Genomic DNA, 27,584 nt, shown 5'->3' on the forward strand with positions numbered 1-27,584 from the left:
GTTAATGACTCTTGAATATTTTCCTTCTAGGGATTGCTTAAAATCATATCACCCTCAGTGTGTTGGAAAGGATGATTCAATTCTGGACTGTGATGAGAGTTTCAGATGTGGTAAAGAACTTTCTCTTTACTCAGTGAAAAGAAGTATCTTTTCTTTCTTTCCATGTGTTGTGTCACAGGACAATTCACACATTTTCAGTTGCTGAGTAAAATTTGCATGAACAATGTTGTTGACATAAAAAACAAATAAATTTGATTTTTATTTACTTGGAATTTTACATCTGCTACAACATTGGTATATTTTCAAGAAATACAGTTAATTGTGAATCAGTACTCCTTTCATTTCATATATGTAGGTTACGTTTGTAACATGAATCCATCATATCAAAGCTTTGGGTTCATACTTCATAGTATAAATATTTTCATAGTGTGTTTGTGTGTTTATATTACTTTATTTTAATTTTAAAATATCATCAATATATATTTTGACCAACTTTAAAAGGGTGTTAGTGTGTTCAAAGGGTTTGAAAGAAAATCAGAGGGGAAATGCTTAGACATCTGGGAATTTTATTTTAATTTGACTAACTTTCTTCACTAGTTTTTTATATAGCCACCTGCAAAAATTTCCTGTCATATTTTTTCCATACTTTCCACCTTTACTTGGAAAGCTAAGTGTTGAATGTTTTGACACTGAATTGAGCGGCACATAAGCACATTGTTCCAAGTCTGTGCACAAGTAGGCGCAAGGAAAACTTTTGATAAAAAGAGGCCCTGTTGGTTACAAGAGCTAGGCATTGGGACTCTTGGTTGTGTTAAGCAAGACAAGTGGGACCAATGACGAGAATTAATAATTTAAAGAGAGACAGATGCAAGGGGGGATCAACATTGAGGAAATATCAACAACATTTTTCTTTTTGCTATGGTAGAAGGCTTTGATTTTCATTCATTACATTGGCTCTTTAAGAGTTCCATTTTGGAAACATAAATTATTCTTATTGAACACTAAAACAGTAGTAACGTAATGCATCTAAGCTAGAACTAGGCCACATTTAAGGGACGACACGGAGGAGGTACATAACAAGTATGCCTATAAGGCCTAAAAAGCATAAAGAAACATTGAAAGAGGACGGATTCTAAAACTAAGGTTCAGAAAGTGGTTAAGCTTTTGTGTGTAGGTTTCTAGTTTGGAGAAAGTCATTACTCTTGTGACTTTATAGGGTTTAGGGGCCAAAAAGACGTTACATCCTACTTTAGGCTTATCATATTTGCTTGTGGGGGGAGGCAAGAAGTCATTTGTCCTTGCATTTTTTAGGCATTACTAATAGGCGAAGGGAGTATTTAATACTAGCATATGAGATTGAGGAGGCGAAATGGGTTGAAAAAAATATACATATATATATGCATGCCCTTGGCGAATAGGAAAATTATTCCTTATCTCCAAGCCAACTCTCTATTTAAGTGATGGTTGTTCAGAGCACACTTTGATTCTCATTAGCTTCATTCTAGGGGCTCATGGTTTTCTTTCTGATGTATTTATGTTTAGTAATAGATGTTAATGAAACCTCTCCGGTAAAATGGTAGAAACCCTTTCTTTAAACTTCACAAAACCTTCATTGTATAACTTTTAAGTGACTCAAAGAAGGTCTTCTGCTGCAAAAACAGCAGCCAAGTTCCATTTATGGCAGGAGCAGACAAAGACAAAGTTTGAGGGGAGAGGGAGGAGCGAGTGACATTTAAACTTAACATGTGGCCATCCTTTTTGGTAGGTTGGTAGAGAATTGTGGGTTATCATGGTGCTTTTGTGTTGATCTTTTGGCACAAAAAATGTAGCTCTTCACATAATAAAGGATAGGTTAAGGAAGCTTAGTAAAAGTTGTGTTTCTGAGAAGGCTAGACAGAGTATTACTAATCTTACTATTTTCGTGTTGGTCTGCATAATTTCAATGGAAGCATTCCAAACTATTATCTTGCTCAAGTCTTTCTTCTTTCTTGGTTGTTTTTGTCAATAGAATGCACAATTTTCGTAAACGTAATTAGAAATACATCAGGAGTAAAAAAGGTTATCACCAGAATAAAGATTGGAAGATTAAAGTTTAAAACTCTATTTACAGTGCCTGTTTAAAAGCCACAATAGAATAAACCCATTTAAGATGATGAGTTTCACACTTAAATCTATAATAGACAAATTCAAGTGTTATTTATCTGCCTTTTTTTTGGGGCCATTCATTTTACTAACATTGAGGGTTTGCAGAGTTTTAGTTATGCATCTGCGTTTTTCCATGATTTGATATAATTTATCTATTGATGATATCCTGCTTTATAGATTGGCATTTCTGCTTCAATTGTAAGAAAGCTGCAAAATTCCACTGCTTTTGCTGTCCACATGCTGTTTGTGGACAGTGTATGGGTGAAGCAGAATTCGTTTTGGTCCGAGGCATCAAAGGATTCTGCTGCAATTGTCTAAAGTTTTCCTTGCTATGGGAGGAAAAAAAGGATGTCGACTCAGATGGGGTATGTTTGCTTTTTGTAGATACATATAAATTTTGTTTCTGAATCATTTTCATTTGAGCTTCTCTTTTCTCTGATTATCTTAATAGAATAGTTAACTGTGGTCTGGTTTTCGATTCTCATCTAGCTACATAATCAAATCTGCTGTATTTTGAAATCCGGGATAGTAAAAAGGATCATAGACAACTGTTTTATCAAGGTGTCTATGAGGGTATGCTGATGACATTATTTTACCATTCTATGTGTTATTTTGTTGTGAGGAGCAACTAGGAAAAATGATACTATCTCTGTTTTTATTTAGTTGCAACACTTTGACTTCTTTTTTTCTACATAACTAATTTTGATCATAATTGTGTTCTAATACATAGGATATAAATGTTGTGTAAAATGTTGTTTGATTGTTCTCATTGTATTAATTATCAGAGTATCAATACATATTTTGTTTTACTAATAGGCAATTAAAGGTTTTAATGGTCAAAGTTGTGAGATGGCAAGCTTGGAAGTCAAAGTATTGCAACTGAATATTAAGGAAGTGAATATCAATGACCATGATATTAAGTTGCCTTTTAATTTCATCCTCTGTTGCCATTCTGTTTTAATAATCAGTCATGAGGTTTCGTTTTGCTATGTAAAGTGATAGGTTAAAATTTGTTGCAAAAAGTCTTATCTTTGCGCATATCCTCTTTGCCACATAAAGTTTGCAATATGGTTTTGAACTTCCTGAAGTGGTTTTTGCGAAGGGGAGGAGCACAAATGTTCCTAATCAACTATCAGAGAGTTTGTAATCTCTAGGGAATTCCTGACTCCCGGTGATGTTTGAATTTGAAAGATACTTTAGTATTTTGGTACTTCCTACACTAACACAATTTTCTTTTTTTTTTTTTTGCCCCCCCCCCCCCCCCCCCCCCCCCCCCCGATAAAGCTATATGCTAAGATTCTAGCCACAAGGTTTGTATGACTGAGGATAAAGTGTGAAGGAAGTACACTTGCTGTTTTGGAGATAGCTCTCAGTCTTATAAGAATTATCTAGTAACTACTGGCTTAGGCAGTGTCTGGGGTTACAGGGAGGGAGGGTAGGCGGATCTGTTAATTTCTTTGATGAGAGATTTAATTTTGCAACGTAACATTCTTGCTTCTTTCTGTCATAAGTTTTTGGTCTTGCTACTGTTTTACTAGAGGTGTTTCTTTTGCTTATTTTCCAGGAGAAGGTAGATTTTACAGAGAGAGGGACTTGTGAATTTCTCTTTATGGATTATTGGGAAATCATCAAGAAAAGTGAGGGTTTGAGATTGGAAGATCTCCAAAAGGCACGGTCATTGTTGAAAAAAGGCAGAAACTACAGATACTTGGATGATAGAGACGAGTTTGCAAATAGTGATCAAGATCTGAAATTGAATAGTTTCGAGGACTGGGAATGGGAGACTATAGAGGATTATAGTCCTTCAAAGAAAGCTAAAAATAAAAAAAGAAAGCCTTTCGTGAGAAGCAAAGTCTCTGTGCAGTCAAGGGAGAAGGCAAAGTCCAAAAAAAAGGAGTTTATAGGCTGGGCTTCTAAACCACTTGTACATTTTCTTGCAAACTTAGGTATTGATGCAAGCACTGAATTGTCACATTACGATTTAGTAGACATTGTTACCAAGTATGCCAATGAAAAAAGGCTCTTTGATCCAAAGAAAAAGAAAACACTTGTTTGTGACCCAAACCTGGTATCACTGCTGGGGAAAAAAAGGGTGAATAAACATAGAATATTTGACCTTTTAGACGCCCATCTAGCTGTTAATCAAGAAGAATCATCGGATGATTTTTCATGCAGCTCAAAAGAAGATGAGAAATCCTTAAGGTTATGTGAAAAAAAGAATGAAAGAAATCGAGGTGGACCTCAGTATAAGGAGAAAGTGATTTCAAGGGGTGACATGGCATCGATTGTTCCAGAAAATATCAAACTTGTGTACTTGAAGCGGAGCCTGGTGGAAGAGCTAGTGAAGAAATCTGATACCTTTTACACCAAAATATCTGGTAGCTTTGTACGGGTCGAGTCAGATCCAGATGACTATATGCAAAAGTATCGTCATCAGCTTGTGCAAGTCACTGGTAAGCTTATCTTTAGTTTCTAAGTTAGGTTCATGTACTTTTTCTGGGTTGATTGGCACTTTGCTTGTCAGAATTGATTGCAATGTGACTATGATATAGATTGTGCAAAACCCTTCACTGATGTGAAAGGAAATCCTCTAAAGTGCTAGAAGTTTATAGTGAGCTTTAATGTGATAGTTTTTTGGTAAGTCTCATAAGTTTTTTGATGAATGGGCGAGGGTCATGCTCTTTATATCATCATTGTCCACTTACTTCTCAATGCTGTCGTTCCCTACTGAGATGTAACTGTACAAAATACATATTATGATCCATTTCGTTCATCTTGGGCCCTAGACTTTAATTTTCTGTTAAATGAAGGGTCCTAATTTCTTCTCGAACTCTGTATAAGCCCTTTTCTTGTTAAAATGATCAACATTCAGTGTTGCTACATTATTTCACTCTCATAAATGAGACACACATTAACGGTTTATTTTTTTATTTTATTTTATTTTTTAAACTTGTGGGGTAGGGGTTGGGGAGACCTTAAGCACTTGCTTGTCGTCAATTTTGGTATATTTCTACTAATTTATTGTACTTAGTTTTCTTAAACCATTCACAGGCTCATTATTATTGTGGTGTATTTCACCTCAAAATCTCAAATAGACTATATTTCTTGATTGTATTGAGTTGCTGTAAGATTAAATTACTAGCCACCTAAACTTATTTTTAATCATATAATGAAGTGACCTCTTGGCAGGTTATGCCCAAAAATGACCTTGTATGACCAACTTACTTTCATGGTAATTTTTACAATTTGCTGGAAGCAAGAACCTTCTGTTCGTTCTGCCTTTTGCATCATCATGGGAAAAGCTGTATGAGACTGGATTTTGTTCGGTATTGATATTTCCGATTATATCTTTGTATTCCTAGTTGTTATTTTATCATCCAAAACGCATTTAGGTATGCATAATTTCATTTGGTATATTTTTGGTTTCCTAATAGTTATTTCACTACATGGAAACACTTATAGTTTTTATCAATAATTAGAAGTTCAATTGCCAAAAAAAAAAAAAAAAAAAAAAAAAAACAAAAACAAAAATTAGAGTTCACAGTGGAAAAAGTGTAACTGATGTGAAGGAAAGAATTGCCGAATATGTGTTTGTGGCATGAGCTCGCCATGTGCTGGCTTTAGTATTTGAATTTTGCTAAGTCGGGTAGTTTTTTGTACAAATAGATTGAGATGGTTGTTTCAAAAGCACCATATTTGAAAACATTGTTCCTGATGAAATACTCTCATCAAAAAGCAAAAATCATGTTATGGAAGGTGTATATTACTAGCTCATCTAGTTGTATCATCTTATATTAATTCCATTGAAAGAATGTATTTAGAGTTCAAAGAGCATATTGTGATTAATTAAACTGATTCTATTAGAGTTTGCTACTCATCTTCTTGTACAGTTATTACATGCTTTGATTCTTTTGTGAGTCTTTTGAACTCTGAAAAATGTTTCTGTACCCTTGCAACTGTTCAAGGGTAAGGCTGTGTAGTATAACATTGCACATATCATATTCGTTTGTATCCATATTGTGTGGTTGTTTTTGTATACTCAAAATTTTCTCGCATGCTCTGCAACCTTAAACAGTATTGACATTTTGGAACTCTCTATGATGATTTTTGTGTGGTTGAGTATCATGTATATAATCATCTTACATCTATCCTCGCCTTAAAGAGGATGGGGGGGGGGGGGGTTTCTATCAAGTATCAAATGCAGATTACATGCCTTTACATCTCAACCAGCTAGTCATTGACTTCTAAGATCTCTTATGACTAACTCATTTGTATTTATTATCAAACTTTCAGAAATCAAAGAGCGACGACGAGAAGAGAATATGGAAATTATCTTGCAAGTTTCAAATGTGCCATTAGATATTAGCATCCATATGTTGTCTGAAAGTGACTTCACCCAGGTATTCAATATGGCTATAGATTCTCTTCTACAGTAATTGTTATGATGCACATGTTGTTCCAAGACATTGATTTTCCAAGGGTGTTTTTTTTTTTTTTTTTTTTTTGTGTGTGTGTGTGTGCGTGTGTGATATACTCCCTACATCAGTCCATTACACACAAATTGCCCCAATGTCCCATTGATTTTTCTCCATACCACACATGACATAAAGAACCTTTATCTTACTCACATACATTACTTTTGCCCCACCCCAATTTTCTTACGCATCAACTATCTATTGGGGCAATTCTAGTAAGGTGAAGAAAAATGTCCATAAAGATAAAATGTTAAGATTGAGACTTTTTTTTTTTTTTTTTTTTTTTGTGTGGTGTGGGGGGGGGGGGGGGGGTTTGGTGGTGGTGGTTTTGTATGTTTCTCACTTTATCAACCCAAAAACCTATTTTAATAGTGGGCTTTTTGAATCATGAGTTCACAATTTAAGTCCCTTATGATGATGCGAATTTTCATGATTTCACCAATCACATTTTCATGTAGATTAAACTATCATTCTAATAATCTAGTTATGCCACACATGATCCTGTTGGGAAAGATCACAAATAATCTTGCAACGCAAAGAATATTCACTTTCCCTTTGTGTATAAACAAAATAGGTAGCAATTATATCTCTAATATAATAGATTAACTCACAAAGTGGTTATAAATTATAAACTAATTTTTTTTATGGTATACTCTCAAATTTAAATTGTGTTTCTATTTATCAAAAATAATGTGATATAAAATTCTATTAGAAAATTATGACTCTTATCACAAAAGACTACATCATTACATAAGATATATAAATTCCTGCTATTACTAAATAATGAGAGACTTAAATGAGATAATTATACCTTAAGTTGCACGAAAACGGATACGGGGACAAAAATGGGTGCGACTACGGGGATGGGACACGGCAAAATCAAAATTTCAAAAAATGGGTACGGCAAAAAAAATCAGCAAAATATAAATCCATGAAATGTAAAAAAAATAAAAAATAAAAAAAAAAAAAAATCCATACAGCACAAATTATAGTACAGAGTACCATTTAAAACGGAAAAAGGTAAAAAAAAAAAAATCATATGCTACTGTTTGTAACATACTCCGTACTAACAAACAATTAATCACATTATTCACATAAATAACCAACAAAATAAAAAAAAAGAAGAAAAAAGAAAAAATAAGGTGTAAAGAAAGAGGAAAAAGAGAGCTAGAAGCAGAACAGATAGAAGAAAGAGGAACAGTAACAAGTCGAAGCCTCGTTGGTCGCCTTGTTGGAGTGCTCGCCAGTGGTCTCTGGTCACCGCAGAGGATTAAATTAAGTCGCACCTCTAAGGGAATCGCTGTTCGCAATTGTTCGAGTTTTTTAGAATTGTCAGTAAATGAGTCAAGCCGTCCCCGATACGTATATGAGTAAGAGGTCTCCAAATTGGCTTGCCGTACCACTTTCGAGGGGACGCCTTGGGGACGTTTCCAAGCCTACCCGTCCTCGAAACGTTTCCGGTACGGGAGACGGCTACCATCACGAATCCGTGCATCCTCGACTATACCCCATTATAATTCTTCTCCTTATTTTTCCTCTACATCATTCTTTCACTTTCTTTCCCGTAAACTCTCCTTTATTTGTTGTTAGCAAACTCTAAAAATAAGGAGGAATATAAACCAACAAATCTCCCCCTTCCGACTTATTAGGAGATAATTGATAGACTCGCTTTATCTCGACAAATATCAAGCTTTTGCATGGTCAATGTTTTTGTCATCATATTTGAACCATAGTGGTTGGTATGGATCTTTTCCAATTGCAACAGCTTGGCTTCAAAGACTTCTCATATCCAATGATACCTTACGCCTATATGGTTAGAACAGGCATGGAAGGTAGAATTTTTCGCCAGTGGCTATCAGAGTAAAGTGTATACTTATTTTTTTTAATCCCTAACTCTTGTAGGAAATTCTTCATCCATAATAGCTCTTTACAAGCTTTTGTCACAATAATATACTTGGGTTCCGTTGTTGATCATGCAACACATTTTTGTAACCTTAACGGCCATGATATAGCTCCCCCCGCAAAAGTCATCATATAGCGTGATACTGACTTTCGCGAATCAACATCATTTGCCATATCTGCATCTACACAGGATTTCCTTGACCAAAACATAAGCACATTTTTTATATGCCCCTTAGATGCCTTAGAAGCCTTAGAATCCATTTTACACCTTTCTAGTTTCTTTCCGAATAGGCCCATAGATGCCTTAGAATCTAGTGTTCTTTCCCTGGATTCCAAATAGGCAATGTCTGGTCTTGTACAGACCATAGCATACATCAAACTACTAACTGCGACGAATAAGGAACTTTATTCATCTCTTCTTTTTCTTTCTCACTTGTAGGACATTGTTCAGACCATAGCATACATCAAACTACCAACTTGCTAGTGGAGAACTTACTGGTTTAGCGTTATGCATGTTAAACCTCTCTAGTAACTTCTCAATATATCTTTTCTGTGACAGCTATAACTTCTTATTTTTCCTGTCACGTGAGATTTTTATGCCTAGTATCTGTTTTGCTGGTCTTAAGTCTTTCATGGCAAAGAACTTATTCATAGCCTTTTAAAAATAAGCGATTTTAGTGGTGTCGCGGCCAATAATTAACATATCATCAACATAGAGGAGTAAAATAATAAAATCTCCCTTTGCAGATCTTTTGATAAACACACAATGATCTAATGTCGTCATAGAATAAAAACTCGACCGTTACATCGCGATGCGGCCGGGATGTTATGGATTTGAAGGTTGCCGTTACGAGATTTACCATTTTGTAACGGAGTTTTGAAAAACTCCGCATTTTTGACCGATACGACCGGTACATGACTGAAACGCCCGGAAAAAAAAAGCTTGAAGGCGTGAGTTGGTCGGAGTTATGTGGCAGACTCCATTGTTGCCGGTGTGTAGCAAGCCGTAGCAACCGCATCATAGAGAAATAGAGAGAGAAAGAAGAAGAAAGTAAAAAGGGTAGAGAGCCGATAAGAACGAGGTACTCAGGTAAATATGTGGTAAGTGGGACAACTGTTATCAGTTAGCTTTATGATGCTCCACTTTATTGTATATTTGACTTTTTGACCACTCAACCTCTCTTTTTTACTTTTAATTTTTTGATTTGAAAGAGAATTGTTATGGACTACCGTAGTATTATAATTATTACTTTTAAATCTCTTATTATTATTTTCATTATTTTATGATAAATAAGAAAATATATTTAAAATTTTAAATAAATTATCTAAACATATTTTTTAAATTTCTACCGCGGTGACCGCAACCCAGTCCGCGATCAATGCATCGTTTCCGATACCATAACTGTAACACCCCAATAATTATCTCTTTAAACCTGTGAGTACCCTGAACGAAATCCAAGAGAATATTACTACGTGCTACCGCTACGTGTTCAAACGTTAAGGCTATATCAGAATTTAGCAGCGGAAAAACTAATTCAGTTATAAATAAGTTTCAAAACCAACAAACAAAACAAAATTAAGTCTTATAACTTGGAACCATTAAGGCCCTTGTTCAAAACCCAAATTAGTAAAAATAGTATATAAATGAAGCCAAGTTTATATAAATTCAAAAGTAAGTAGCAAAATAAGTTGTGAAAAGTAACCAACACTCCACTCAAAATCCCACCACCTTGATGCGAACGCTGCATATGTAAGAACCTGTGGTTAATCTACTCCCCAGTATTACAAGTGTAAAAATCGGATCGTCACAGGGAAAGGCGAAGGCCATGACCAAATAAAGACACACAAAACACGCAATATATAATAAGAAATCCCTAGCATGCTACTAATATTTAATCATCACACACCATTAAATTATAGACTCAGCATCTGCGATATATAATAAGAAATCCCTAGCATGCTACTAATATTCAATCATCACACACCATTAAATTATAGACTCAACACATGACTCAACTGTTAGTCTTACTAAGACTTCACTAGTTAATGGTAGTTTAATCATTTCATTTTATTCATCGAATTAAGCAATAGACAAGGTTGTCCATTCCATGCTCTATTTGGAACATCAATAAAAGAAAAAACCCCATGCCTCCTTTCGAAAACATCAATAAAACATCTAATGGCCACGGGCGCGACTCCGTGACCATAGCTAGTATGAGATCTCATGTAACTCCTAGTTTTTGAAAAGTATTTGAAGCAAGAGACTCATAGATCAAACGGCCTCTTGCACGGCTAATAACTCGTGTACCCCAACCCCTTGATTGTCATTACTCTAGATGTGCACAAACCCAGAGTTTTATTGCTCATCCATCTTGCACTTTACGTGATTTACAAGTTTAGACTTGATGATGACTCGTATGCAAAACAATATAATCAATCCAATATCAATTCTTACAAGTAATCCAAGTTTCTAAATTCAATTCTTGATTTACTAGGGACAACCAATATTTATTATTGATTCCTTTAACTACCTCGGTGTATAAACACCTTGAGTGCATAAAGCACCCCAAAATCTTAACCTCTTCTTTTAAGACTTAAATTCTTCTTTTACTCATTCTATCTCAATAATCATGAATGAGTAATAAATAAATCATTCCACATATTCACGTATCTTTGCCTCTAAGCGCATCTTACAAAATTAATGCGTAAACAATACTTGCAAAGTAGCATAATACACAACATACGGAAATAACAATGTATAACCAAAAAATCAAGCTCAGTCTTCTCTATACATGATACTAAGTTCTTGATACATCACTAAACATGCATCTAAAAGCGAGGTTTCATAAATCGTATGTACCTTGAATAAACAAATTGGTAAACCGCTTAACCAACTAGAAATCACCTTCTATAAAGTTCTCTCCTAAACCAAACAATAAGAATTCAATCAATACCCAAGCAATATAATTTACAGCAATACTAACTTACTTTAAAACCTTCGAAATTCAATTAAACAACACTTTAAAACCTTCCCATTAATTAAAATTAAAAGCTTATATATAGTTCTTTAAGTTTCCTTCATAAAAACCTTAAAACACACCCTTATACATGAAATTTCAGCAAGTTTAAAGTTTAATAAAAATTTGAAATTTTATTATATACATGAAATCTTAAAATTATAATAATCTTTGAAACTACCAACATTGTATATTAAGTTAGTAGGCTTTAAACCCAAAAAATTCACCAATTCAATGTAATTAGAGGCTTCAAAATAAGAAACAAAAATCTGAAAATTTAATCTTAAAACTAATCTTCAAAATTCAATGCTTCAAACTTACAAAATAACCCCAACAATTATTTGTAGAAATTAGAATCATGAAGTGATGAAATTACCTCAAATAAAACCTAAAATTAAAACTTTAACAAATCTAAAAATTTAGTTTTAATCATCAAAATTATAATTTTAACATAATATAATCACTATATATTTAAGTAACTTGACTAACACGTTTTTAAGCCCTAAAACCATGAAAATCAAGTTTTAAACCCTTATTTTCTTAATTAATAAATCTGAAATTTTAGTCACTAAATTAAACATAGTAAAACTCATAAATTTGCAATCTTTTAAACTCATAAACATCATCACATCATAATAATTAATAATCAAGGAAAAATTCATATAAAGATTGAATCTTTAAAGGAATTTAAACAAGAAAGAGTGAAAGATAGAAGAAAAAGGGAGTAGAGGAAACCGACTATTCGGGTCAGCAGCTAAGGTTGCCGGTGGTGGTGATGGTCGTCGGCGGCAGTGGCGGTGTACAGGCAGCGGCGTTTTTTTTTTTTTTTGTTTTGCTGGTTGATGCGTGAATAGGAAGAAGAGGTAAAGCAACAAAATAATTTGTGAGAGGGTGAGGTTTTACGTGAGATTGGAGGGGGAATAAAGGGGAAGATTTTAGGTGGGTATAAACAATAAGAAATGGGTTTGAGTGTTTCCTAATCCAAATACAATTAGGATAACTTGTTTAGGCCCAAATATATACAAAAGCTTAAAATAAACAAGGTGTAAGGTTGGGTTTTGAGGTAACTTGGACCAAGCTCTTAGTTTGTATGTGTAAAAATAAAATGATTATTTCCAATAGCTAGTAATGGCTAGATAGCTTAAAACTAATTTATTATTTTCGAAATATTTATAAAATTATATAATTATCGTAAAATAATCTTATAATTAATAATAAAATATAATTATAGTAATTACGAAATCGTGGGGGATTACAGTAACACCGTGACCGTTTTGCAATCGCGACTGATGTTGCATTTTTATTCTATGAATGTTGTCGTATGATCTTTCATAAAAGATTCAAATTTTCGATACCATTGACGCGGAGCTTGTTTCAAACCATACAAGCTCTTATTCAATCGACATACCATGTGCTCTTTTCCTTTAACCTTGAATCCTTCTAAGTTGTTCCATATATATTTCTTCCACCAAATCACCATATAAGAAAGTTTTTTTGACATCTAGTTGTTTAATTTCTAAATCCATGCATGCTACCATACATGCTACCATGCTCAGAATAACTCTTATTGACGACATTTTCACCACTGGTGAGGATATTTCTTCAAAGTCAATACCTTTCTTCTACAAGCCTTGCTTTGTATCTTGGTTGCGGATTATTTTCTCCGGTCTTCACTTCGCACACCCACTTATTCTTGAGTGGTCATCGACGTTTTGGTAGCTGTACCAAATCAAATGTACGATTCTCACGCAAGGATTTTATCTCATCTTGCATGACTTCAATCCACTCTTTTTGGTGAATGTCTCTTAGAGCCTCGTCATAAGACTCTGGCTTTCCACCTCAGTAGAAACCGATAGTCACCACTAGCAAATTTTGCTAGAAGTCGTTTATCTCTATTAGACCTTTTTAACTCTAATGGTGATGGCGGTTGCCTTTCTTTTTGTGTCATTTGTTCCACATTCTCATTATTATCATCCTCGTCATCATTTATATTGTGAGGTTGATCTTCTTGGTCTACTTCTTCCCCGTGATCATCAACTGCACCCGCGCAAGGAACTAGATTCATAATTTTAGGCAATTCTTCATTGGATGTTGTAGGCTTTCCCAATTTTTGTATGCCTTCAATGGTTTGATCTTCCAAGAAGACAACATCTCTACTTCTGACAACTTTTCTTTTAGCAGGATTCCATAACCTATAAATGAACTCATCTTTGGGATAGCTAAGAAAAATACATTGTTTTGTCTTGCTATCAAGTTTTGATCTCTCATCTCTCGGGATATGAACAAAGGTTCTACATCCAAATACTTTTGAAATTTTATAATTTACTTTTCTCCCTGACCATATCATTTCTGGAACTTCACCATCAAGTGGAACCGAAGGAGAAAGATTGATACGCCCCCCCAAAATAATTTGGGTAACCTTGCGTAAGATAACATTGAACGAAATTTTTCAGTGATCGTACGATTCATCGTTTCTGCAATACCATTTTGTTAGAGGCATTTTTGGGACAGTTTTCTTAAGCTTTATCCCATACTTCCTGCAGTATTCTTCAAATGGACCTCTTTACTCACTACCATTATCAGATCGTACACATTCTAATTTCATGCTCATTTCTCTCTCTACTTTTGCATGAAACTCCTTTGAATGCATAAGGACTTGGTTTTTACTTTTCAAAAGATAGACCCATACTTTCCTGGAGAGGTCATCAATAAATGTGACAAAATAAAATGCCCCACCAAGAGATTTTTCTGTCATAGAACATGCATCTGTGTTAATCAAATCTAAAACTCGTGGTCTTCTAGATGGTGGATTTCTTTGAAATGAAACTTTGTGTTGTTTTCCACCTAAACAATCAACACAAGATTTCAAATGAATATCCTTCAAAGGAAGGTGTTTTTTTCGAGTGAGGATTTGCAATCCCTTCTCACTCATATGTCCGAGTTGTTTGTGCCATAGCTCGGTAGAACATTTTTGAGCTTCCCATTTGTGACATAAAGGGTTTGTTGCTTCTTTCCATGAGCAATAATTATCAAACCTCTCCACAACTTCCACTTTCCATTAGAAAAGTGATTCGCATACCCTTCATCGTCAAGTTTACCAGCTTCAGTCGAATATCTCGAACATGTTTGACATTGTGTAGTGTTAGCTTGCATCCTGCATTGGTTTCCAAGCAAACATGTCCACTACCAATAATGTTGGAGGATCCATTATTTCCCATTCTTACATAGCCAAGAACGCCACTAGTGTAAGATGTGAAGTAATCTTTGTTTGCAATTAGATGATATGAAGCACTTGTATCATCAATCACGCATCACCCAACTATAATCTTCATTTGTAAGGTTATAACATGAGTCATCACCTGCATAATAAACTTCATCACCAACTGCTATAGCCGTGACATTTTTCTTGACTTCATTATCATTACTCTTGTCATTCTTTGATCGCATGTCCCTCTTCCATATCCGACATTCACTTTGCTTATGTCCTGCCTTATGACAATAAAAGCAAGTGAACCTCTTCTTGGATTTTGATCTGCCTCTTGATTTATCTTGATTTTGAGAGCCTCTAAACATTGGTCTCCCTCGACTTTCAACAATGTGTGCTTTAGTTTGATTATTTGTTGAGGCAAATTCTTTCCTTCTTACTTCTTCATTGAACAAGCTATCTTTCACCATGTCAAGGGTGAGTTTACCATTCAGAACCGAATTGCTCACGAGATAACAAGAGTTTCCTAGCTATCGGGTAATGAGCTAAGGAGTAATAAGGCTTGGACTTCATCTTCAATTAAGTATGCCTTGAAATTCATTCATGTGTTGTGCCATATTTTTACCTTCTTTGTATAGAAGACGAACCAACCTTCTCACTAATGTAGCTTTATTTAAAGTTGTCTTCCTCTCATACATTGACTCAAAAAGCTTGTAGGCATTGGTCTTAGTTTTAAAAAGCGCGAGGCGCACCGAGGCGGGTCCCTAGAGCCTAGGCGCAAAGCGAAAGCGAAAGCGCATGCCTTTTGGATACGAGGCACAAATTTTTTTATTTTTATTTCACTTCTTTTTTTGCATTAAAAATTAATAAAAAATTAAATTAAAGTGATAATTAATTTAATTTATTTTATTTTTATGCCTTTTTTTTATTATTATTTTTTTTAAAAAACCTCAAATTTAAGCATAGTAAACAATTAAAATTAATTTGTTTTCGTAAAATAAAAAAAAAATCAAAAAAGAGGGAAGATGGTCATGTGATAAACAAAGTTAGAAGGGAGGCAGCAGGCTTTTGTTACTTTATCATCAATTTTTTTTTAAAAAAATGAAGAAAATACATCTCTTTTACGTTACTGAAGTATGTAGGTGGAGACCGGAGAAGAATAGAGATCGTTTCACCGATGCCGGCCGCCGGTATACATGTTGTCGGAAGCCGCTGGGAAGTCTTCTCTTGGCAATTTTTGTCGTAGCAATACCCATCAATTTATTCAAGCAAAGAAACCCGAAAATTAGGGTTTTTAAATTGGGGATCAAATTGAAGTGATTTCATTCAATTATTAAGGGGCTTTTGCTTGAATTATCATTCTAAAGACTGGGTAAGCTTCAATTTGAAACAATTTTTTTTTTACAAAAAATAATCAATATCCCCCTAATATGACGCTTTTAAACATAAGGCGGTTGAGGCGCTGCGTCCGGGTGGAGGCGGTCTAAGGCGCGCGCTTTCTGGAATGTGCTACGCCTCAGATGTAACACCCCCGATTTACTAACTTATAATAAACAAGAATTAAAGAAAAAATAAACAACTTTTAAATAAAATTGCGGAAGCAAACTTTTATATCGGAGGTATTAAGTGTTAAGCTTACAAAATCCCAGCTATACACACTCAATAAATCTAATTGAGCTATTTATACAACTTTACAAACTTGTTATAACAAACTAATCGAAACACTTGAGCTCCTTTGGCTATGATCACTTGATTAACCTATTTAAACAAATTTGACTCCTTATCATTAAGAACAAATTCGAAAATAGATCGTCGCAGGGCCACCATATGAAAAAGACAAAGACATGGCCGCAAACACTAGTAGCACAACAAAACAACACACACGTTAGCAAAAAGCTGTGTAATTACCACTTATCAAGATGTTATGATAAATAATAAAATAATTAATATAGTAGCTCACTTAAAAATGTAGTTCAAAACTACATTATACATTTTACTCTGAAAAATAACTTTTGTCAACTCAACCTCAAATAATAATACAATCCTTTACTCAATTAACTCATACATCCCATAAGTGTGCCATGCTCTTTGTTTTATACCTAGCCTTGGACATGGGTAATTTGAATAACAAACTAACAAATATAAAAACTTGAATACTCTCAATTACCACATACGGGCCATCCCACTAGAGGACCATAGAAAAATAATAAATAAAGATTGTACCTCATTCTTAACTGATGATTATCATCCCCTTACCAATATGCCAAGAACTAAGGTAATAAACGCCGAACCTTAAACCAAGAACAAAATATAATTCTCAACCTTTTAATCTCATACTTTAATCAAATAATAATTCACAAACTAATAATAATAACTCAATAATAGCACATGTTCCCAAATAATATAACATGATAAACTTAATTCATAAAATTAATATCTCTAACTCTTACAGGACAATAAAACTAATACCCAAATATAATTAACTCACACCCGAAAAAACAACACTCTGCATTAATAACCCTAAAACCTCAATAAAACAATACTCCCTATAGCAACAACATGAAAAACCCTAGAAATAATAACACAATAAATCAATACGACAATTATATCATACTCCCCCCCTCGTTTTTAAATACTTGCTCCACTTTCCTTTTCTGGCCGTTTTTAAATACTTGCTCCGTTTCCTTATTTAGAAATCTTTTACAATATTTAATTAATTTCTTTCACCTAGTTGACCCATCATGAATCATATTTTATTAATTTCATAATCTCTCTCCTTCAATTCTCTCCACTACTTTTGCTTTTTACAATTTTTTATTCTTCCACCTACTCTACTACCTTCATATTTTATTACTTTCTCCAATTTCTCCTAAAACACCGCATATGGAGAAATGGAGAAAGTATTTAAAAACGAAGGGAGTATAATACAACACACTAATCACATATATATAAATCGATCCTACAAATAACAAATTATAAAATTTATATACAATAATATGAAGTACAATCAATACTAACAATCTCTAATCAAACAACTCCAAGAATTAAAATCGTGTGATTACACATAATAATAAGAGTAATAAGCAAACATCTCCAACAAAAGACATGTGATTACCTTTACAATACCAAATTACGAGTAAAGCTCTTCACTGGATTTGTGAAAAGGGTAAAAGAAACAAAATTAATCATCATAAACACATGTGCGGCAAACTTAGAATATAAGAACAAGAGCATAAAATTATCACATTGCCCCCCCCCCCCCTTTTTTTTTTTCTTTTTAACGTATATGTATACAAAAATATAAGTTTTTATTTATTTATTTTTTTTTAATAAAATAAGTATCTTTTAAGGGTTAAGAATACCTATAGAGTTTAAAATAGTTTATGTACTCTTTAAATTGTAAAGTGCTATTGAAACAAAATAGGGTTTTAAAACTTTTCGAATTCTAAAATAAAAATATGAGATTAGGAAAGTTATTTAATAAATGAAGATAAACTATTTTTTTTTATAAAATATAAAATCATAAAATATTCGGGCATTACAATCTACCCTCCTTAAAACAAGTTTCGTCCCCGAAACTTAAAATAGAATAATTTAAGGTATTGCATCAGAAGACACATGCGTTTTGGCTCGCGCCTCACCTTGCGCCTAGGCGCTCTTGAGGCGCGTTTTTTAAAACTAAGGCATTGGTATTATTAGCAACATGTTGAAAAATGCTTTGATCAATAAGTTATCGTATCAACCCAACTGCCTTTCGATTCTCTAATTTCCATACATCTTCGGTTTTACTTTCCGGTTTATTTTCTTCCTCGATCGGTTTATACAAATCCTTACAATAAAGGGTATCCTCCATTCGAGACTTCCACATGGAATAATTGGACGACGTCAATTTAACTATTCCCAATAAACTTACCATCGAATCTTCCATTCTGTTTTATAAAACGTGTATATATGTAACCGCCTCTGATACCAGACTATTGGGAAAGATCACAAATAATCTTGCAGCGGAAAAAATATTCATTTTCCCTTTGTGTATAAACAAAATAGGTAACAATTATATCTCTAATATGATAGATTAACTCACAAAATGTTTATAAACTATAAACTAATATTCGATGGTATACTCTCAAATTTAAATTATGTTTCCATTTATGAAAAATAATGTGATATAAATTCTATTAGAAAATTATGATTCTTATCACAAAAGACTACATGATTACATAAGATGTATATATTCTTGCTATTACTAAATAATGAAAGACTTAAATGAGATAACTATACGCCATTATAATTCTTCTCCCTATTTTTCCTCTACATCATTCTTTCACTTTCTTTCCTGTAAACTCTCCTTTATTTGTTTTTAGCAAACTCTTAAAATATGGAGGAATATTAACCAACAGATCCTTTATGGTTAGATTGTAATGTTGGCATGTTGTGTTTAAGGTGTGCTTATAAATAGAATTTTCAGTTGAGTAGCCAAGATCTTGCTTTCATGCGCGTTTCTTGAGATAATTGTCCTTAATTTATATTGGGAACACATGCATGCCTTGGATATGTCTTGCACATTTTTTCTCATATTTAAATTGTACTTAATACTAGTTTGGTGCCTAGGAATGGCAACAGGTCGACTTGGGTCGGACCCTACTATGTCCGAATCCAATCCGATTATCAAACGGACCCTATATTCACCTTTAAGTCCGCCTCCGAATTCGAACCAACCACATCCGAATCCGCAAGCCACAAACAAATCCTATATTCACCTCTTAGTCCGCCTCCTCGTATGTTATTGTTTTAAAAAAAAAATCTACAAATAAAATTTAAATCAACAAATACATAAAATAGAATCAAACGAAGGTTTCCTTCATCAAAGCCATAATCGCTGAATAAATTTTTCACTGTGGTACATCTCTCGGGACACATCACTAAAATATGCAGCACAATTAAAATACCTTAAGAAAAATAAACAATTAAACCAACAAAAACTAACGACTCCTTGATATGGTGAAGTTAGACTAAATTTTACCTAAACGGTCAAAAATTTATAAAACCCTAAAAGAGAAGAGAGGAGAGGAGAGGAGAGAAGAGTGGACAACAACGAAGGTCATATGTACAACATTATATTTAAATGTGAACTAACTTTAAGATATGAGTAATGTGAAAATGATTTCTGTTCCAAGTATTCTATTTTCTCATTCACTAGACAACAACCATTTAGGAATAATGGACAACCATAAAGGACAATGAAAAATGAAAAGACTCATTTAAAAATATTATTCTAACACTTTATTAGTTATTTTATTTGTATATTTTCAAATTTCAATAAACATATTGTTTTATCACAAACTTGTTTGAGAATTCAAGTGCCTTAGTTAGACCGGCGGAATTTTGACCAATGATATTTTTAATTTTCAATAAGTATAAATTATAAAATATTGAAATTAGGAAACTATACATTTAGATGATTCCAAAATGTACCCATATGACTATTTAATGTTATGTATAAAATACAAATATTGGTCAAAGTGATGTATGTAAATAGTGTAAAAGTCAAACTACGACACTTAAAATAAAGGAAGGGGTAGATTTGTTTTTTCCAAGATTATGTCTATTAAAGTTATGGTAAATTTGATGAATATGTTTGACCACTATTTACTTGATTGTGTACTAATATATGCGTCTGTTACTCTACTTTCATGTAGCATAGTTCTACTATCTACTCCATCTTTGTTTTTGAAAGATTAAATATTGAAAGTTTGTTTTGTTTTTTGTTTGTTTGCTTTTTTTTTTTTTCAAGCCTCTTTGAAACTCTTTCTATATATGTGGACGATATTAAGAATGAAGTGAAGAAGTGGAACAAACGAATTATAGTAGTGCACAGTGTAGAGGAAAGTTGCATTCAGTATGCATTGAATTGATTGGATGAAAGTTACATTATGTAATTGGATCTTTACAAAATGATTGTTGTCAAAACATCTTTTGCACTCCTTGTACTGTTATTTGTTTTTCCTTTCTCAAGTAAAATGACATCATTCTAACCATTACCTTTGAGAGCTACTTTCCATTTTTCTTGTGTGCAATATTATTTAACTAAACAATTGATAAGATCTATTAGCATTACAAATTATATCCGATGTTAAAAAATTTAATATTAGGGGGTTGCAAAATGGCTAATCTTTGACAGTTTTGATTTGTCTTATATGTAGGAAGAGTGTGATCAACTACGCCAACAAATGAATGATGGACTACATAAAAAGCTTACTGTGGTAAGTTCTCGGTATTAGAATATTTCCCTCAACATTTCTCATTGATGTATAACAATATATACAAGATACATAGCGTAATCTTAGGTGTAAATTGAGGAGCTAAAAGTAATAACAGAATATATATATATATATATATATATATATATATATATATATATATATATATATATATATATATATATATAAACACCCTTGCAGTCAAAACGGGAGGTAGAAGGACGCTAGGAATAGGGTTGAATGTTCGGATTACGGTTTGGAATATGGCCCAAACCTAATCCAAACAGAAATATTTCGGTTTTAGATTTTTCAATCCAAATCCTAACCAAATAAGAATTCGGTCCAATCCAAATCGAACCAAATTTTAAACCTCAAAACCGAATCCAATCCATAAACCGAATTCTGAACTTGTATAATTTTAATTACAAATTATAAACTAACAAAATCTAGGATTGACAATACCTTTATATAAATTCTTAAGAGGCTTAAATTTTCTAACCAATAACCACAAAATTTAGTCTTTGACATACAAATTATATACTTCCTCCGTCCCATAATATAGTTCCTGTTTGTGTTTTTTCACGGTATTTAAGAAATCAGAGGAGAAAGTGGATGAAGTACATTAATAAAAGTGAAAAGTACAATCATAGACAAAAGTTTGAGAGAAAGTGGAAAAAAGTGTAAGGCATGTGCAAAATTCAAGGGTAAATTAAGAAGTATAATGAATAAAGTTAAAAAAGTGAGGGTATAATGGTCTTTACATACTATCCAAAAATAGAAACAAGAACAATATTTTTTATCTTCAAAATAGAAAATCAGAAACTATATATATATATAGGGGAAGGATTCGGTAAAGACCCCTCCTTATATAAGAACCCTTTCTTATGTAAGAACACCTTATGTTCTAAACTTTTTCCTATGTTCTAAATTTTTTTCTGCTTATGTTCTAAAGTTTTTCCCATATTCTAAATTTTTCTACTTATGTTCCAAATTATTTCCTATGTTCTATTTTTTTTTTTAGCTTATGTTCTAAATATGCTCCTATGTTCTAAATTATTTTTTCAGCTTATGTTCTAAAGTTTTTCCTATATTCTAATTTTTTTTTTACTTATGTTCCAAATTATTTCCTATGTTCTAATTTATTTTTTCAGTTTATGTTCTAAATTTTTTCCTATTTTCTAAATTAATTTTCAGCTTATGTTATAAATTTATTTCCTATGTTATAAATTATATTTTCAACTTATATTCTAAATTATTTTTCTCATGTTCTAAATTTTTGTTTGCTTATGTTCTAAAGTTTTGCTATCTTCTAATTTTTTTTTCCTTATATTCTAAAATTTTTCCTGTGTTCTAAATTTTTTTCTATGTTCTAAATATGAACTCCTCAAAATTACAGAAATGCCATTACTAAAGGATTAGTTTAGATGGTTAGATTAAAAGTAATAAAGGGATGAGATTGATGCTTATATAAGATTGGGTTCTTATATAGAGGAGGGTTCTTACATGAGCCTTCCTCTATATATATATATATATATATATATATATATATATATATATATATATATATATATATATATATATATATATATATATATATAACACTTAGTAATAGTAGCATTCCCTATGTGTCAATGTGTGAGCAGTTTGATATTTTATATCGGATGTTTATGAGTTTGTTAAAATTAAATGTTGTCATTGCATTTATGGAGTAGATTTTTTTTATTTGAATGAATAATTAAGACTTTCATGAACTGACATGATTTGGGAAGAATTTTGAATACCTATAAATTTTGCAAGCTTTCTACTTAATTCCTGTAATGTGATTACAAAGTTCTAACATCTTCTTTTCTCGGCTCCCTTGTTTGTTCTCTATTTGATAATTCCATTGGACATTTTTTTTTCATTCTAAAAGTACAAATTTAGGATGATCTACGACTAATAACAGGTATGAAGGCTCATTTTTGATACAAGAGGAAGAATGTAGATACTTGTAAAAATAAGTCCACAAAAGGAGTCCTATAAAAGTTTTGAACTTTTTGATAAATTAAAAAAAAAGTCCTTTCATTGATCTTTATATTGAAACCTATTCCTATAAAGGTGGATGCAAATATTTCTTGTCCAAAGTGTTGGAATTCATGGTTGACTTCATCTCAAAATAGACTTTACAGAACCATGTTACTTTCTTTTTATGTTTTCAAAATGGTTTGTTAATGTTCTGTATCCCACATTTAATTTTTAAATTTGTCTTATACATGTACTTCGATTGTCCTTGAGTATACTAAAGAGATTTGAAATATTGTATGAAGTGACACCTATTTTTTCCTATACAGGTGGAGCTTGAGCACAAGGCGAGGGAATTGCGCGAAGACATCATCAAGCATGTATGGTTTCTACCTTTTCCATTTGTAACTTGTTTAATCTCTTTTCATGCATCCACTTATGATTAGATTAATCACAAACTAATAAAACTAAATCTGAAGATATTTTAACAATATGTTTAACTTTCTACTTCAAATTTCCATGTATGATTTGTGGAGAGCTAGCTGCAAATTTGATGTGGCAGTGCTGATTTTTACTTTAAAATCATTTAATGACAAATAATTTATGTTTTTTTCTTAAGTACACTTGTTAAATCCTTGTTGACTGTTCAATAATCCAAACAGATGGAATTTTTTCTTAAAAGAGCTGAGTTTATCTCATGGATTTTTTTATTTTTTATTTTTCCCTTACAAAAAATAAAATAAAATAAAATAAAATAAAATCACTTGGATTTTTGGTCAAGTACTTGTATTCAACATGGACACTCCGAGTAGCATAGCTGATAATACAAAGCTATATAAGAAAGGGAGTGTCATTCGGTCACCTATTTACAAAAGGAGAGCTAAGAACTAGAAATCCTTCTACCCTTGAGCTATCATTAAGAAATTTATCTACAATACCAATACATTTCAATTATTCCCTTTTGTCCCGTAGTATAGTTCCTATTTCTACCTTTATGGTCAAACTTTTTAAACTTTAACCAAATATTCTCATTAATATAAACAAAAAATATAGTTATGTCAGATACTGTTAGATTCATCTCAATGTGTAGTTTAATAATATCACTTTTTATATTTTTTGTTAATATGTAATTAAAGATACTCATGGTCAAAAGTATGTCTTGAAGATCTTGCAAATTGAAATAGGCACTATATTATACAATTGTCTCGAAAGGAACCTGAAACCTTGACGATGGAAAATGCCTCCATAAATCCTTTGTTTTCTTTCTTTCTTTCTTTCAGAGTGCACTACTAAATTGTCAACAGAATCATTTAGCTTACCTTTAGAAAACTACTCCTTCAACTATAGTGAGTTTTTTCTTTCACTTTAGTATCTAAATTACAAGCTCATGAGCTTAACGTAGACAAGGCTAATGATAAGTTTAAAGGGAAAGAACCCAAGGGCAAAAAGTAAATAATACGAAGTAATTATTAACGACTTGCTATGAAAGAGTGTTTTTTTTTGTTAGTGTGTATGCCTTTATTAGATTATCTTTTAATATACACGCCATGACAAGAAGTACAAATTTGAGCAATATTTTCATCTATACTTAATATCATCCTTCTTTTAATTGTCTTTGTTTTCCAACCCCTATTAAACAAACCTCTTGCTTTGTCCAGTGGATTGTGAAGGAACGTGCATTATTGAAGAATTTAATTGACAAGGCAAATGAGAAAGGATGGAGAAAAGAGTATCCTTTGTGGCTTTGATCCATTCTGTTGTGTAATGAGCTTATCATCTGTTTTAACTATTGGATAATTGAACTCTGGTGCTTGCAAAAGTTAATACTTCCTCTTGACATGTTTTGACTTTTGACACTATTTACAAATTTTACTTCAACTAGCTTTTGTGATATAAAAATAAGAAGACCTTTTAAGTTTCATCTCAATGTGTATTTCAAAATATCAAATTTTTTATAATTTTTATTTTTTGATAATTAGAGATATTTACAATTAAAGAATGTGTATTGGAAAATGTGATAAAAGTACGTGTCAACCAATTTGGAATGGAGGAGATAGTTTGGGAAGACTGTTCTTTGATTTAAACTTTATATCCTTGATTTATATTCAGTAAGTGGTCAACTTTGCAAATGAATTAACTATAGTTTTGCTTTGTCAGATGAGAAACATGTTTGTATTTCAAATTTTTTTTACTGCCATCTGAACCCTTTTGTATATCTATTTTATCCTATTCGGGTTGGATTGGAATTTGGTGAAAATGATCTCACTTGATTGAGGACTTGAGATGATCAGTGATTGACACCTATTTCTTATGTTGGTGTCATTTTCTCCTGTTGGTGTTCTGAAGTTTTTTCTACAACTGCTTTTATTAGGGGGTTTATAGTGGCAGTGCAGTTAACTGAACTAAGCAGGTGCACAGTCACATAGATATTAAATGTTACCTCCAAAAGGGGGTGTCTAAGGTGGCTGATTAGTTAGTTATAAAAGCATAGGAAATTGAATTTAGCTGACATGATGATACAAAACCTGGTGTTGGCTCTGTCTGTTTCCTAAACCTTAGGTGAAACTGATTAATTCTCGTTTTTCTTCTGTCATTGCAACCTTAACAGCTGATTAGTCTTGCAGAATACACTGAAAGAAGAAGGCGGCTTGAATGTCCATCAGAGCAATTACAACTAATACAGAATATTCCAGAAGTAATAGCTGATGATGTAGACCTTGAAACATGTTCCGTGAGTGCAATTGAAAGCAAGAAAAGAACTTTTTCATCCAACATAAATCTAAATGGAGTAGATGCTGCAGGTTAGCACTCATCTCTGCCTTTGTTTTTCTCTCTTGCCCACTAGAAAGATCTTTTGCAGACACCTGAGTAATCATCTGTTCATTCTGTAAATATTGGGTTAAAATATTATGTGACATAAAAATCTTTTACAATTTTCATCTGTTATGTCTTTTCTAGGTACATTGCATAAGTGAACTGTGTAGATCAATGAAAAACTACCAGTGTATAATCAATTTTAATCCAGCTGTTTTACACTTAGCTTTAACATTTTAATCTATTGTTGAGACTTGAGAGCTACCAATTGTTTCTCAAATTGCATATGCTTTGAGATTGAAGCTGATATGTCTTTCAGGTGGTACCAACAATAAATATTGTGGTTTCTGTTTGCCCATAAATATTAGTTTCTTATCATGTATGTATTTGGTTTAATTACACAATTATCATTAATAAACCTGTCTTTTATTAATCTGGTACTAGATTGATAGATAAACTACTTCCGAGCCTGTTGTGTGTAGGGAAATATATAAGGTTCATTCAGTTGTCCTGTTTTCAAGAAAACTACCGTCTACTAGATTTCTTTTTGCAATCGAGTTGCCTAGCACAATGTCGGGTAATAGATTGATTTTTGTTTTTGTTTTTGTTTTTTCTTAGCATGTAAAAATGAAAATCCTGTTGTGTCACCTTACAAAGGAGAAGAGCTCTGCTCTGCAGCAGCTCGAAGTGAACATGATCCTAATACAGAGATAGAAAGTGAAGGATCAGATCACTTTGAATATCAAACAGATGAAGAACAAAATTTTGGAGTGGTGCAAGGATCAAATGACATTAAATATCTAACGGATGCAGAACAAAATTCTGGGGTGGTGCAAGGATCAAATCACTTTCAATTTCAGACAGATGTGGAACAAAAAATGGTTGTGCAAGAATCAGACCACTTGGTTTTTCAAACAGATGTGGAACAAAACACTGGAGAAGTGCAAGGATTAGATCACTTTGAATTTCAGACAAATGTGGAGCAAAAAACTGGGGTGGTACAAGGATCGGATCACTTAAATTTTAAGAAAGAAGTGGAACTAAAGACTGGGGTGGTGCAGATCATTGATTTAAGCGATGATGATGATGAGCGAGTAAAGAAGAAAATCAGAAGGCATGCACCTACAGAAAAAGACCCTGATGAATGGTATTGCATAGGTCCATGTGGAGACGTTAGGGGACCCTATAAAATGTCCATTCTCAAGCAATGGAATGAACTATCTGCTAGCTATGCATCAAGGTTTAAAGTTTGGAAGATAGGCCAGAGTGAAAAAGATAGAGTGCCTTTGCCAGATGCCTGTCGCTTAGTCTCTACAACGAAATAATACAGTATTTTGTGGATGGGCTGCACATAGATTGGGAAACTTTTCTTGTTGCTTAACCATGCTCCAGAATCATGTGGTTTTCTACACATCTTTTGGTGCAAGTTTTTGCTCTAACTTTAATATGGTGATAACTCAAAACATTAGTATGTAGATCATTAGGTTAACAAAAGTAAATAACTAATGTAGCTTCTGCTAGAAAACTCAGATTAATTTATCTAAGGGGCTCACTCAAGGATTATTTTGGATTCTGTTAGACCCTTTTTTTTTTTTTTCCTAATTGTGATTTTTGTCTATTTTATGCACTACGATCAAGTTATGTACGGAGTAAGCCGCCTCCCCTCTTCCTCGTCAAAAATTCTTACAAGATTTTGTTGTTCTTGGGGCTGCCACCAACCTTTTGGTTGATGGTAAGTCTTGTTTTCATTCTAGTTTTATTTTAT

The 27,584-nt window shown here is 32.9% G+C and overlaps 1 protein-coding gene across 1 annotated transcript; it reads left to right on the plus strand.

The window, feature by feature from the left end:
• Positions 1–4: 4 nt before the first annotated feature.
• LOC145565121 (uncharacterized protein At5g08430-like) lies at positions 5–27,584 on the plus strand. The gene is made up of 9 exons (XM_081625215.1): positions 5–110; positions 2,323–2,510; positions 3,710–4,598; positions 6,439–6,545; positions 20,948–21,007; positions 23,335–23,385; positions 24,664–24,734; positions 25,622–25,806; positions 26,438–27,584. Exons 1-9 carry the CDS (start codon positions 5–7, stop codon positions 27,142–27,144), a joined length of 2,364 nt encoding a protein of 787 aa, XP_081481341.1. The 3' UTR covers positions 27,145–27,584.

The sequence above is a fragment of the Chenopodium album genome, chromosome 10 (assembly GCF_948465745.1).
Source record: "Chenopodium album chromosome 10, dcCheAlbu1.1, whole genome shotgun sequence".
Taxonomy (NCBI): Eukaryota; Viridiplantae; Streptophyta; class Magnoliopsida; order Caryophyllales; family Amaranthaceae; genus Chenopodium; species Chenopodium album.